Below are 13,982 nucleotides of genomic sequence, written 5' to 3'. Positions count from 1 at the left end.
AGCTGCTTTTGAGAGAGAAGGTTTGTGTACTATTTTTGTTTAAATTTAGGTGGTGGTGTTTTTTTCATTAGCTCCATATATTTTATATAGGTAGTTTTGTTAACTAACTTTATGGTGACAGATTGCTTAGTTACTGGTATTAGATAATGATAAAATCCAATATTGAAAAAAAGAGGTGCCCTAAAGATTTTTGTGTTTCTACCTACTGCAATTCCTATTCCTTTTTACACTATTATCTTTTCCCATTTATATACATTGTCCTTTGACATTCCAGCAAACTACAATATATACTATATGCATTTGATGCAAAAATCATCATGTTTAATTTCTTCTGGTTCACATGTATTTCACATCATTTGTAATGCATTTATTGTGTGTTCATTTTACAGTTAACTGATATTTGGCCCTAAATCTTGTAACTTTCCTTGTAAGCGAGATTATACTCACGAAATGCATTTTGGGATATTTTCGTCTTCAGCTTTAATGCTTTGTGACACATTTAGTAAAGTGTTGTGATACTCTGGGGTTCAAATAACTTATATAAATTTGACATGAATGATTATTTTATTAAAATGTCTGGTGTTATTGCTTCTTCCGGCAGTATAGTTGTGTAGCTGTCAAACGTTCTAATAGAATATATTTACAATTCATTAAAATTTGCTTATTTCTTAATGTAAAAGCTACATATTACTGGTCTATAGAAATATTATAAATTTAAAAACATGGTATTTGTAAACTCCTCTTTTATCCTAATGTAAGATGCATAATACCCTTTTGATGGATGTAATTACAAATTTTGGTTTTAAAAAAAACAATCTAGATAATAATTAATAACATGCTGATTATTTCTGACTTTCCAGGTGTGCTTCTTGGTATTGCCATTCGAACTGGGAGTCCTTTAAGTCTTAATCTTGCTGAACCAGTGTGGAAGCAGCTTGCTGGCATGAATCTGACAATAGCAGACCTTTCTGAGGTAAGCAGCTATTGAAAACTTAAATTAAATAAATTAAAGATTTATAAGCAGGATATAAACAATGTTTTTTTGCTTTTGTGTGACACCCAGTGACTAGTTTTTGTTTTCTTTCATGTAAGTGGCAAGAGTCCATGAGTTTGCTTATATTTGCTATGAGTCAGGTCTATGTATATTTCCCTTTTGCAGTCTAACCGTTTCAGTATGGAAATTATGTTTTTAGGAAGTTTATTTAAATAATTTTTTTCTTACCTGGGGTTCCAGTTCTTTCAAATTTGACTTTTTCCAAAATTTTCGCGGGCAAACTAGGCTTGCGAGGATGCAAAATGCTGGTTTTTATTGCGTCATTCTTGGCGTGAAAATCTTTGGCGTGAAGTTGCGCCTATAGTGACACAAGTAATCTTTGTTGATGTTATTTTTTTTGGCGCAAAGTTGCGCTTGTTATGATGCAAGTTGCGCCATTTCCTGGTGTTAGCTTTGGCGCCAAAAAATGTATCTTTTCCGTAATGCGTCATACTTGCCATATTTCTTTCATGTAATTAGCAAGAGTCCATGAGCTAGTGACGTATGGGATATACATTCCTACCAGGAGGGGCAAAGTTTCCCAAACCTTAAAATGCCTACAAATACACCCCTCACCACACCCACAATTCAGTTTTACAAACTTTGCCTCCTATGGAGGTGGGGATTATTTTCAGCAGGAATTGGCTGTCTTTATTTTATCCCTCCCTCTCTAGTGACTCTTGCGTGGAAAGATCCACAGCTTGGGTAGTCATTATCCCATACGTCACTAGCTCATGGACTCTTGCTAATTACATGAAAGAAAACATAATTTATGTAAGAACTTACCTGATAAATTCATTTCTTTCATATTAGCAAGAGTCCATGAGGCCCGCCCCTTTTTTGTGGTGGTTATGATTTTTTTGTATAAAGCACAATTATTCCAATTCCTTATTTTATATGCTTTCGCACTTTTTTCTTATCACCCCACTTCTTGGCTATTCGTTAAACTGAATTGTGGGTGTGGTGAGGGGTGTATTTGTAGGCATTTTAAGGTTTGGGAAACTTTGCCCCTCCTGGTAGGAATGTATATCCCATACGTCACTAGCTCATGGACTCTTGCTAATATGAAAGAAATGAATTTATCAGGTAAGTTCTTACATAAATTATGTTTTTTTGTTATATTACCCCTCTTCCTTTAATGCTTCTTCCTCTCTTTATATTATAGAGAGCTATGGTGCTTGTTTTTTTGCATATTATTTTAGCATAAGCATTTTTTCCCATTCCTGAAACTGCTATATGAGGAAATTGGATATTTTATTTAAATGTTATTTTTTTCTTTTTACATTTTGCAAGATATGTCAGAACAATCCTGCCTCTGATGTTACTGTAGGAACCATGCTGCCTGAACACAGTTCTAGCAAAGCTAAGTGTGTTTGTTGTAAACAAGCTGATGTTATTTCTTCAGCTCAATTATGTGGCATTTGTCATGACAAGCTATTGCATGCTGTTAATGTTTCTATTAGTACAAATACATTGTTTGTTGTTCCTTCAATGTCTAATGTACATGATATTCCTGCAGATATGAAGAATTATATTACTGCAACTATAGAGAAGGCTATGTCTGCTATTCCGCCTTCAAACGTAAAAGGTCTTTTAAAACTTCTCATAAACCTGATGAATTTTGTATTGACGACAACATACTGAAGTATCCTCCGCTGATAAGGATCTCTCTGGTTCAGAGGATCCTGCATCGGACACTGGAATTGACAAATCTTATCTTTTTAAGATTTATTATATATTCATTCTTTGTTGAAGGAAGTTTTGTTTACTTTGGGTATTAAAGAGTCTAGTCCTCTTGATAACAAAGCCAGTAAACGTTTAAATTCTGTTTTTAAACCTGCTGAGGTTACTCCTGAGGTTTTTCCAATTCCAGATGCTATGTCTGATATGATTACTAAAGAATGGTCTAAACCTGGTACTTCTTTTAACCCTTCTTCTAGGTTTAAGAAGTCGTATCCTTTACCTGTGGCTAATTTTAGAGTTTTGGGAAAAAGTCCCTAAAGTTAATGAGGCTATTTCTTTTGCATGATGTACCGAGTCCACGGATTCATCCTTACTTGTGGGATATTGTCCTTCCTGACAGGAAGTAGCAAAGAGAGCACCACAGCAGAGCTGTCTATATAGCTCCCCCCTTAACTCCACCCCCCAGTCATTCTCTTTGCTGGCTCTAAGCAGGAAGGGTAAAGAGAAGAGGTGTTAAACTGTTAGTTTTTATTTTATCTTCAATCAAGAGTTTATTTTTAAATGGTACCGGTGTTGTACTATTTACTCTCAGGCAGGATATAGATGAAGATTTCTGCCTGGAGGATGATGATCTTAGCATTTGTAACTAAGGTCCACTGCTGTTCCCACAGAAGCTGAGGAGTACAGGAAAACTTCAGTGTGAGGAACGGTTCTTGCTATACAGCAATGAGGTATGTTCAGTCATTTTTCTGCAGAGACTGTGTTAACTCAGAAAGGCTGACAGTATCCCCATTAGGGGAAGGGTAAGCAGTAATCCTAGTGTGAAAGAGGCTTTACTAGCTTGCATAAAGGGCTACATTTTTCTCCTACATTGGTGTGTCCGGTCCACGGCTTCATCCTTACTTGTGGGATATTCTCATTCCCAACAGGAAATGGCAAAGAGAGCACACAGCAAAAGCTGTCCATATAGCCCCCCTCTGGCTCCGCCCCCCAGTCATTCTCTTTGCCGCTCTGAACAAGTAGCATCTCCACGGGGATGGTAAAGAGTATGTGGTGTTAGTTGTAGTTTTATTTCTTCTATCAAGAGTTTGTTATTTTAAAATAGTGCCGGTTTGTACTATTTACTCTACAACAGAAAGTGATGAAGATTTCTGTTAAGAGGAGTATGATTTTAGCACCAGTAACTAAAATCCATTGCTGTTCCCACGCAGGACTGTTGAAACCAGAGAACTTCAGTTGGGGGGAACAGTTTGCAGACTTATCTGCTTCAGGTATGACCAGTCTCTTTTCTAACAAGACCTAGTAATGCTAGAAGACTGTCAGTTTTCCCTTATGGGATCGGTAAGCCATTTTCTTAGACTCAGTAACAGAATTAAGGCTTATATATTGGGCTCTATGCTGGTTGACACTATTGTGGGCTAAATCGATTTGTTTTTATCATATTTATGACATTTGCAGTGTTTTGTGAACTTTGAAACACTTTTGGGAACGTTTATTTGCGCCTGGCAGTTGTTTAGACGCCTAATCTAAGTCAGAAAGGCCCCTTCACTCTGGTATGCAGAGGGAGGAGGCCTCATTTTCGCGCCTCAGTTACGCAGTTACTTTCTATAGGCAGTGCATGCAGCTTCACATGAGAGGGTCCTGTGGCTGAGAAAAGGACTCAGGAAGGCTTATTTCTGTGGTGAATAACCCCTAAGGAAGGTAAAAGCCGCAGCAAAGTCTGTGGCAGGGACTGTAGTGTGTTTAAACCGGTAAATTGAACTATTAGCTCCGGTTTGCTCATTTAAGGGTTTAGAGACTTGAAATTTGGTGTGCAATACTTTCAAAGCATTAAAGGGACACTGTACCCAAAATTTTTCTTTCGTGATTCAGATTGAGCATGAAATTTTAAGTAACTTTCTAATTTACTCCTATTATCAAATTTTCTTCATTCTCTTGGTATCTTTATTTGAAATGCAAGAATGTAAGTTTAGATGCTGGCCCATTTTTGGTGAACAACCTGGGTTGTCCTTGCTGATTGGTGGATAAATCCATCCACCAATAAAAAAGTGCTGTCCAGAGTACTGAAACCAAAAAATAGCTTAGATGCCTTCTTTTTCCAAGAATGATAGCAAGAGAACGAAGAAAAATTGATAATAGGAGTAAATTAGAAAGTTGCTTAAAATTGCATGCTCTATCTGAATTACAAAATAAAAAATTTTGGTACAGTGTCCCTTTAAGACACTGGGGTGTAAATTTCATAAAGATCTGATATTTCTTTGATAGTTTTTCAAACATTCAGAAATAAAGTGTGCTCTTTTTATTATTTAAAGAGACAGTAACGGTTTTGTTTAAATTTGCAAGCTGTGGTGCCTTCCGTTTAGGTTACCTGACTTGTTCCCTCCCTTCATCCGTGTCCTAAAGCTTTGGTATTGGTTCCCACAAGTAAGGATGAAGCCGTGGACCGGACACACCAATGTAGGAGAAAACAGAATTTATGTTTACCTGATAAATTTCTTTCTCCTACGGTATGTCCGGTCCACGGCCCGCCCTGGCTTTTAGTCAGGTTTAAAATTTTTATTTTCTGTACACTACAGTCACCACGGCACCTTATAGTTTCTCCTTTTTCTCCTAACCGTCGGTCGAATGACTGGGGGGGCGGAGCCAGAGGGGGGGCTATATGGACAGCTTTTGCTGTGTGCTCTCTTTGCCATTTCCAAAGTACTTCTAGTGCGTCTAATTCTTTCACCTTGCAAGATATGGCTTCAGTCATGAAAATATTTCTGACGGAGGTCAGAAAATCAAAGATTTTGTCCACCTGCCGAGCTCTTCACTCCATTCCGCGGCCGTCAGTGGATCAGTGTATGGAGGTAATCGGTCTAATGGTAGCGGCAATGGACATAGTTCCGTTTGCTCGCTTGCATCTCAGACCACTGCAACTATGCATGCTCAAACAGTGGAATGGGGATTATGCAGATTTATCTCCTCAGATAAATCTGGATGAAGAGACCAGAGACTCTCTTCTTTGGTGGTTGTCACAGGATGATCTGTCCCAGGGAATGTGTTTCCGCAGGCCAGAATGGGTTATTGTGACGACAGATGCCAGCCTTCTGGGCTGGGGTGCAGTCTGGAATTCCCTGAAAGCTCAGGGTTTGTGGACTTGGGAGGAGGCTCTCCTACCGATAAATATTCTGGAATTAAGAGCGATATTCAATGCTCTCCAGGCATGGCCTCAGCTGGCATCGGCCAGATTCATCAGGTTTCAGTCGGACAACATCACGACTGTGGCTTATATCAATCATCAGGGGCGGAACAAAGAGTTCCTTAGCGATGATAGAGGTCTCAAGGATAATCCAATGGGCAGAGGCTCACTCTTGCCATCTGTCAGCGATCTATATCCCAGGTGTAGAGAACTGGGAGGCAGATTTTCTAAGTCGTCAGACTTTTCATCCGGGGGAGTGAAAACTCCATCTGGAGGTGTTTGCTCAGCTGGTTCGGCTATGGGGCACACCAGAATTGGATCTGATGGCGTCTCGTCAGAACGCCAAACTTCCTTGTTACGGCTCCAGGTCAAGGGATCCTCGGGCTGTACTGATAGATGCTCTAGCAGTGCCCTGGTCGTTCAACCTGGCTTATGTGTTTCCACCTTTCCCTCTCCTTCCATGTCTGATAGCCAGAATCAAACAGGAGAGAGCATCAGAGATTTTGATAGCGCTTGCGTGGCCATGCAGGACTTGGTATGCAGACCTGGTGGACATGTCATCTCTTCCACCATGGTCTCTGCCATTGAGACAGGACCTTCTGATTCAAGGTCCATTCAAGCATCCAAATCTAATTTCTCTGCAGCTGACTGCTTGGAGATTGAACGCTTGATTCTATCAAAGCGGGGTTTCTCTGAGTCAGTCATAAATACCTTGATTCAGTCTCGAAAGCCTGTTACCAGGAAAATCTATCATAAGATATGGCGTAAATATCTTTTCTCCTACATTGGTGTATCCGGTCCACGGCTTCATCCTTACTTGTGGGATATTCTCTTCCCCTACAGGAAGTGGCAAAGAGAGCACACAGCAGAGCTGTCCATATAGCTCCCTTCAGGCTCCGCCCCCCCAGTCATTCTCTTTGCCGCTCTGAACAAGTAGCATCTCAACGGGGGTGGTAAAGAGTATGTGGTGTTAGTTGTAGTTTTTTTATTTCTTCTATCAAGAGTTTGTTATTTTAAAATAGTGCAGGTTTGTACTATTTACTCTACAGCAGAAAGTGATGAAGATTTCTGTTGAGAGGAGTATGATTTTAGCACCAGTAACTAAAATCAATTGCTGTTCCCACGCAGGACTGTTGAAACCAGAGAACTTCAGTTGGGGGGAACAGTTTGCAGGCTTAACTGCTTCAGGTATGATCAGTCATTTTTCTAACAAGACCATGTAATGCTAGAAGACTGTCAGAAATTCCCTCTGGGATTGGTAAGCCATTTTTTTCTAATAGACTCTGTATAAAATGATGGCTTATATTTAGGGCTCTATGCTGGTTGACACTATTGTGGGCTTTAAAATCGATTGCTTTTTAGCATGTTTTTCACTATAAATAAGGTGTTTTTTCAGACTTTAAAACACTTTTGGGGTTTAATTTCGGCCTGGCACTTATTTGGACACCTAAATCTAGTCAGAAAGGCCCCTCCACTCTAGAATGAAGAGGGAGGAGGCCTCATTTTTAGGCCTAAATTGCGCAGTTGTTTTTGCCTAGGCAATCCATGCAGCTTCATGTGGGGAGTCAAAAGGCATCATAAAAGACTCCAGGGAGGCTTATTTCCTGCTAAAATAATCCCTAATGAAGGTAAAAGGCTACAGTGAAAGCTGTGGCTAGTACTGTAGTGTGTTAACTGTTTAATAACTGTTATTAGCTCCGGTTTGGGCATTAAGGGGTTAATTGATCTGAAAATTTGTGTGCAATCTTTTCAAAGCATTAAGACTCATTAAAATCGGATGTTTATTTCATGGTTTTTTGATATTTCAGTAAAAAAGTGTGCTTTTTTATTATTTAAAGAGACAGTAACGTTTTTGTCAAAAATAATTTTTATTGCATTATAGTTCTGTTTAAGTCTGTTAAACATGTCTGAGTCTTCAGATAGCCTATGTTCTGTATGTCCAAAGGCCAAGGTGGTTCCCCCATTAAATTTATGTGTGAAGTGTGCCATAGCGTCCAAACAGCTTAAGGACAGTACAATCACACTTAAAAATATAGCCCAAGATGATTCTTTAGCTGAAGGTAGTGAAAATAGCTTGCTTTCCTCTCCTTCTGTGTCAACACCAGCTATGCCCGCGCAGGCGATGCCCAGTACATCTAGCACACCAATTGCGATTACTATGCAACAGTTAGCAGCAGTAATGGATAATTCTATCGCAGCATTTTTATCCAAACTGCCAGCTTTCCTAGGAAGCGTGATTGCTCAGTTTTAAATACAGAAAATGAGCAAGTAGACGCAGAGGATAATTTATCTGTAGTGCCCTCACATCAATCTGACTTGGCGGTGAGGGAGGGCCTGTCTGACGGAGAAATTTCTGACACAGGAAAAGTTTCTCAGCAGGCAGAGCCTGATACCATAGCATTTAAATTTAAGCTAGAACACTTCCGCGCTCTACTTAAGGAGGTCCTGGCTACTCTTGATGATTGTGAACCTTTGGTGGTCCCAGAAAAATTGTGTAAAATGGATAAATTCTTAGAGGTCCCAGTACACACTGATGCGTTTCCGATACCTAAGAGAGTGGCGGATATAGTGAATAAGGAGTGGGAGAAACCAGGTGTACCTTTTGTTCCCCCTCCTATATTTAAGAAAATGTTCCCCATTGTTGACCCCAGAAGGGACGCGTGGCAGACGGTCCCTAAGGTAGAGGGGGCAGTTTCAAAGCTAGCTAAGCGCACAACTATACCAATAGAAGACAGTGGCACTTTCAAAGATCCTATGGATAAAAACTTTGAAGGTTTATTTAAGAAAATTTTTGTTCAACAAGGTTTTCTTCTTCAACCAATTTCTTGCATTATTCCTGTAACCACTGCAGCTGCTTTTTGGTTTGAGGAATTAGAAAACTCGCTCCAGAAGGAGACTTCTTAGGATGAAGTCATGGATAGAATTCACGCCCTGAAGTTGGCTAATTCTTTCATTACAGATGCCGCTTTTCAGTTAGTTAAATTAGCGGCGAAAAATTCTGGTTTCGCAATAGTGGCGCGTAGATCGCTTTGACTAAAATCGTGGTCGGCGGATGTGTCGTCCAAAACAAAATTGTTTAATATTCCTTTCAAGGGTAAGACCCTATTCGGGCCAGAGTTGAAAGAAATTATTTCAGATATCACTGGGGGAAAGGGCCCTTCCACAGGATAGACCTTTCAAAGTTAAAAATAAGTCTAATTTCGTTCCTTTCGCAATTTCAGGAACGGACCGGCTTCTACCTCTACAGCCACTAGCAAGAGGGTAACGCACCCCAGCCCAAACCAGCATGGAAACCATTGCAAGGCTGGAACAAGGGTAAACAGGCCAAAAAACCTGCTGCTGCTACCAAGACAGCATGAAGGGGTAGCCCCCGATCCGGGACCGGATCTAGTAGGGGCAGATTTTCTCTCTTTGCTCAGGCCTGGGCAAGAGATGTTCCGGACCCCTTGGCACTAGAAATTGTCTCTCAGGGGTATCTTCTAGAATTCAAGGACCTTCCTCCAAGGGGAAGGTTCCACTTGTCTCGCTTATCTTTAGACCAGATAGAGAGACAGGCATTCTTACATTGCGTAGAGTACCTTTTAAAAATGGGAGTGATAAACCCAGTTCCAACAGCAGAACAAGGACTGGGATTTTACTCAAACCTGTTTGTAGTTCCCAAAAAGGAAGGAACTTTCAGGCCAATTCTCGATTTAAAGATCCTAAACCAATTACTCAGAGTTCCATCATTCCAAATGGAAACCATTCGGATTACCAGTTCGTGGCTCTTCCCTTCGGATTGGCCACTGCTCCGAGAATTTTCACAAAGGTGCTAGGGTCCCTTCTAGCGGTGCTAAGGCCAAGGGGCATTGCAGTAGCACCTTAACTAGACGACATTTAATACAGGCGTCGTCTTTTCACAAAGCAAGGGCTCATACGGACATTGTTCTAGCCTTTCTAAGGTCTCACGGGTGGAAGGTGAACATAGAAAAAAGTTCTCTGTCCCCGTTCACAAGGGTTCCCTTCCTGGGAACAATAATAGACTCCGTAGAAATGAAAATCTTTCTGACAGAGGTCAGGAAATTAAAACTTTTGAACACTTGTCGAGTTCTTCAATCCATTCCTCAACCCTCCATAGCTCAGTGCATGGAGGTAACAGGACTAATGATTGCGGCAATGGACGTTGTTCCTTTTGCTCAAATTCATTTAAGACCATTGCAACTGTGCATGCTCAAACAATGAAATGGGGATTATGCATATTTTTCTCCCCAGATTCAGATGGACCAGCAAACCAGAGACTCACTCCTCTGGTGGTTGTCTCAGGATCACCTGTCTCAGGGAATGAGTTTCCGAAGACCGGAGTGGATCATTGTCATGACCGACGCCAGCCTCTTAGGCTGGGGCGCGGTCTGGAAGTCCCTGAAGGTTCAGGGTCTATGGTCTCGGGAAGAATTTCTTCTCCCGATAAACATTTTTGAATTGAGAGCGATATCCAATGCGCTCCAGGCATGGCCTCAACTAGCGGAGGCCAAATTCATCAGATTTCAGTCGGACAACTTGACGACTGTTGCGTACATCAATCATCAGGGGGGAACAAAGAGTTCCCTGGTGATGAGGGAGGTATCCAAAATCATCAAATGGGCAGAGGATCCTGCCATCTATCAGCAATTCACATCCCAGGAGTGGACAACTGGGAAGCGGATTATCTGAGTCTTCAGACTTTCCATCCGGGGGAGTGGGAACTCCACCCGGAGGTTTTTTGCTCAGCTGACCCAGCTATGGGGCATTACAGATCTGGATCTGGTGGCGTCACGTCAGAACTCCAAAGTTACACGTTACGGGTCCAGGTCCAGGGATCCCAAGGCGACATTGGTAGATACCTTAGTAGCGCCTTGGTCGTTCAATCTAGCTTATGTCTTTCCACCGTTTCCCCTTCTCCCCCGGCTAGTAGCCAGGATCAAGCAGGAGAAGGCTTCGGTAATTCTAATAGCTCCTGCGTGGCCACGCAGGACTTGGTATGCAGACCTGGTGAATATGTCATCTGTTCCACCATGGAAGCTGCCTTTGAGGCAGGACCTTCTAATTCAAGGTCTATTCGAACATCCAAACCTAGTTTCTCTGCAACTGACTGCTTGGAGATTGAACCCTTGATTCTAGCTAAACGTGGGTTTTCGGAATCAGTTATAGATACTCTGATCCAGGCTAGAAAGCCTGTCACCAGGAAAATTTACCATAAGTTATGGCGGAAATATCTTTGCTGGTGCGAATCCAAGGGTTACTCATGGAGTAAGATAAGGATACTATCTTTTCTCCAAAAAGGATTGGAGAAAGGTCTGTCAGCTAGTTCTTTTAAGGGACAGATATCTGCTCTGTCTGTTTGGTTACACAAGCGTCTGACAACCATGCCAGATATTCAGGGTTTGTACAGGCCTTAGTCAAAATCAAGCCTGTCTACAGACCTGTGGCTCCTCCATGGAGTCTAAATTTAGTTCTTTCAGTTCTTTAAGGGGTTCCGTTTGAACCTCTACATTCCATAGATATTAAGTTACTATGTTGGAAAGTTTTGTTTTTGGTAGCTATTTCTTCTGCTAGAAGAGTTTCTGAATTGTCTGCTTTGCAGTGTAATTCACCCTATCTGGTGTTTCATACAGATTAGGTCGTTTTACGTACCAAACCTGGTTTTCTTACAAAAGTGGTTTCCAATAAGAATATCAACCAGGAAATAGTTGTTCTTTCTCTGTGTCCTAATCCAGTTTCTAACAAGGAACGTCTGTTACACCATCTTGATGGGGTTCGTGCTTTAAAGTTTTATCTAAAAGCAACTAAAGACTTCAGACAAACATCTTCCTTGTTTGTCGTCTATTCTGGCAAGAGGAGAAGTCAAAAGGCGACTGCGACCTCTCTGTCTTTCTGGCTGAAAAGCATCATCCGGTTGGCTTATGAGACTGCTGGAAGGCAGCCTCCTGAACGAATTACAGCTCACTCTACTAGAGCTGTGGCTTCCACATGGGCTTCCAAGAATGAGGCTTCTGTTGAACAGATTTGTAAGGCAGCGATTTGGTCTTCACTGCATACGTTTAGCAAATTTTACAAATTCATTACTTTTGCTTCTTCGGAGGCTATTTTTGGGAGAAAGGTTTTGCAAGCAGTGGTGCCTTCCATTTAGGTTACCTGACTTGTTCCCTCCCTTCATCCGTGTCCTAAAGCTTTGGTATTGGTTCCCACATGTAAGGATGAAGCCGTGGACCAGATACACCAATGTAGGAGAAAACAGAATTTATGTTTACCTGATAAATTTCTTTCTCCTACGGTGTATCCGGTCCACGGCCCGCCCTGGCATTTTGGTCAGGTTTAAATTTATTTTTTGTAAACTACAGTCACCACTGCACCTTGTGGTTCTTCTTTTTCTCCTAACCGTCGGTCTAATGACTGGGGGGCGGAGCCTGAGGGGAGCTATATGGACAGCTCTGCTGTGTGCTCTCTTTGCCACTTCCTGTAGGGGAAGAGAATATCCCACAAGTAAGGATGAAGCCGTGGACCGGATACACCGTAGGAGAAAGAAATTTATCAGGTAAACATAAATTCTGTTTTTTGGTGCGAATCCAAAGGCTTCTCCTGGAGTAAAATCAGGATTCCTAGGATTTAGTCTTTTCTCCAAGAGGGATTGGAGAAAGGATTGTCAGCTAGTTCCCTAAAGGGACAGATATCTGCTCTGTCTATTTTGTTGTACAAGCGTCTGGCAGATGTTCCAGATGTTCAGGCTTTTTGTCAGGCTTTAGCTAGAATTAAGCCTGTGTTTAAACCTGTTGCTCCGCCATGGAGTCTAAATTTGGTTCTTAGAATTCTTCAGGGGGTTCCGTTTGAACCTGTGCATTCCATAGATATTAAGCTTTTATCTTTGAAAATGTTGTTCCTAGTTGCTATCTCTTCAGCTCGAAGAGTTTCTGAACTATCTGCATTACAATGTGATTCGCCTTATCTTGTGTTCCATGCTGATAAGGTGGTTTTGCGTACCAAGCCTGGGTTCCTACCTAAGGTTGTTACTAACAGGAATATCAATCAGGAAATTGTTGTTCCTTCTCTATGTCCTAATCCTTCTTGTAAGAAGGAACGTCTGTTGCACAACTTGGACGTGGTTCGTGCTTTGAAATTTTACTTGCAGGCAACCAAAGATTTTCGTCAAACATCTTCTTTGTTTGTTGTCTATTCTGGAAAGTGTAGGGGTCAAAAGGCTACGGCGACTTCTCTTTCCTTTTGGCTGAAAAGCATCATCCGTTTGACTTATGAGACTGCTGGACAGCAGCCTCCTGAAAGGATTATAGCTCATTCTACTAGAGTGGTAGCTTCCACATGGGCTTTTAAAAATTATGCTTCTGTTGAACAGATTTGTAAGGCTGCGACTTGGTCTTCGCTTCATACCTTTTCAAAATTTTACAAATTTGATACTTTTGCTTCTTCGGAGGCTATTTTTGGGAGAGAGGTTTTGCAAGCAGTGGTGCCTTCTGTTTAGGTTTATGTCTTGCTCCTCCCTTCATCCGTGTCCTAAAGCTTTAGTATTGGTATCCCACAAGTAAGGATGAATCCGTGGACTCGGTAAATCATGCAAAAGAAAACAAAATTTATGCTTACCTGATACATTTCTTTCTTTTGCGATGTACCGAGTCCACGGCCTGCCCTGTCCATTCAAGACAGATAGTATTTTTTATGTAAACTTCATTCACCTCTGCACCTTATAGTTTCTCCTTTTCTTCCTTGGCCTTCGGTCGAATGACTGGGGGGTGGAGTTAAGGGGGGAGCTATATAGACAGCTCTGCTGTGGTGCTCTCTTTGCTACTTCCTGTCAGGAAGGACAATATCCCAAAAGTAAGGATGAATCCGTGGACTCGGTACATCTCAAAATAAAGAAATTTATCAGGTAAGCATAAATTTTGTTTTCCACTCTTGCCAAACGTACTACTATTCCTATGGAAGATAGTACTTATTTTAAGGAAGATTGAATCTTATCTCAGAAAAGCTTATTTACATTCTGGCTATATTCTTAGACCTGCCATTTCTATGGCTGATGTGGCTGCTGCTTCAACTTTTTGGTTGGACAGCTTAGCACAA

The 13,982-nt window shown here is 41.3% G+C and overlaps 1 protein-coding gene across 4 annotated transcripts in view; it reads left to right on the top strand.

The window, feature by feature from the left end:
* Window positions 1-13,982, top strand: part of HERC2 (HECT and RLD domain containing E3 ubiquitin protein ligase 2) — a 733,063-nt gene that overhangs the window by 642,889 nt on the left and 76,192 nt on the right. For all 4 annotated transcript variants that reach the window (XM_053707729.1, XM_053707727.1, XM_053707730.1 and 1 more), the window contains one exon: window positions 861-973. In XM_053707729.1, the coding sequence (XP_053563704.1) occupies window positions 861-973 (113 nt within the window). The remainder of the gene's footprint in view (window positions 1-860; window positions 974-13,982) is intronic.

This window comes from Bombina bombina, chromosome 3 (genome assembly GCF_027579735.1).
Source record: "Bombina bombina isolate aBomBom1 chromosome 3, aBomBom1.pri, whole genome shotgun sequence".
NCBI classification, from domain to species: Eukaryota; Metazoa; Chordata; class Amphibia; order Anura; family Bombinatoridae; genus Bombina; species Bombina bombina.
This window is presented reverse-complemented; position numbering and strand designations above follow the sequence as displayed.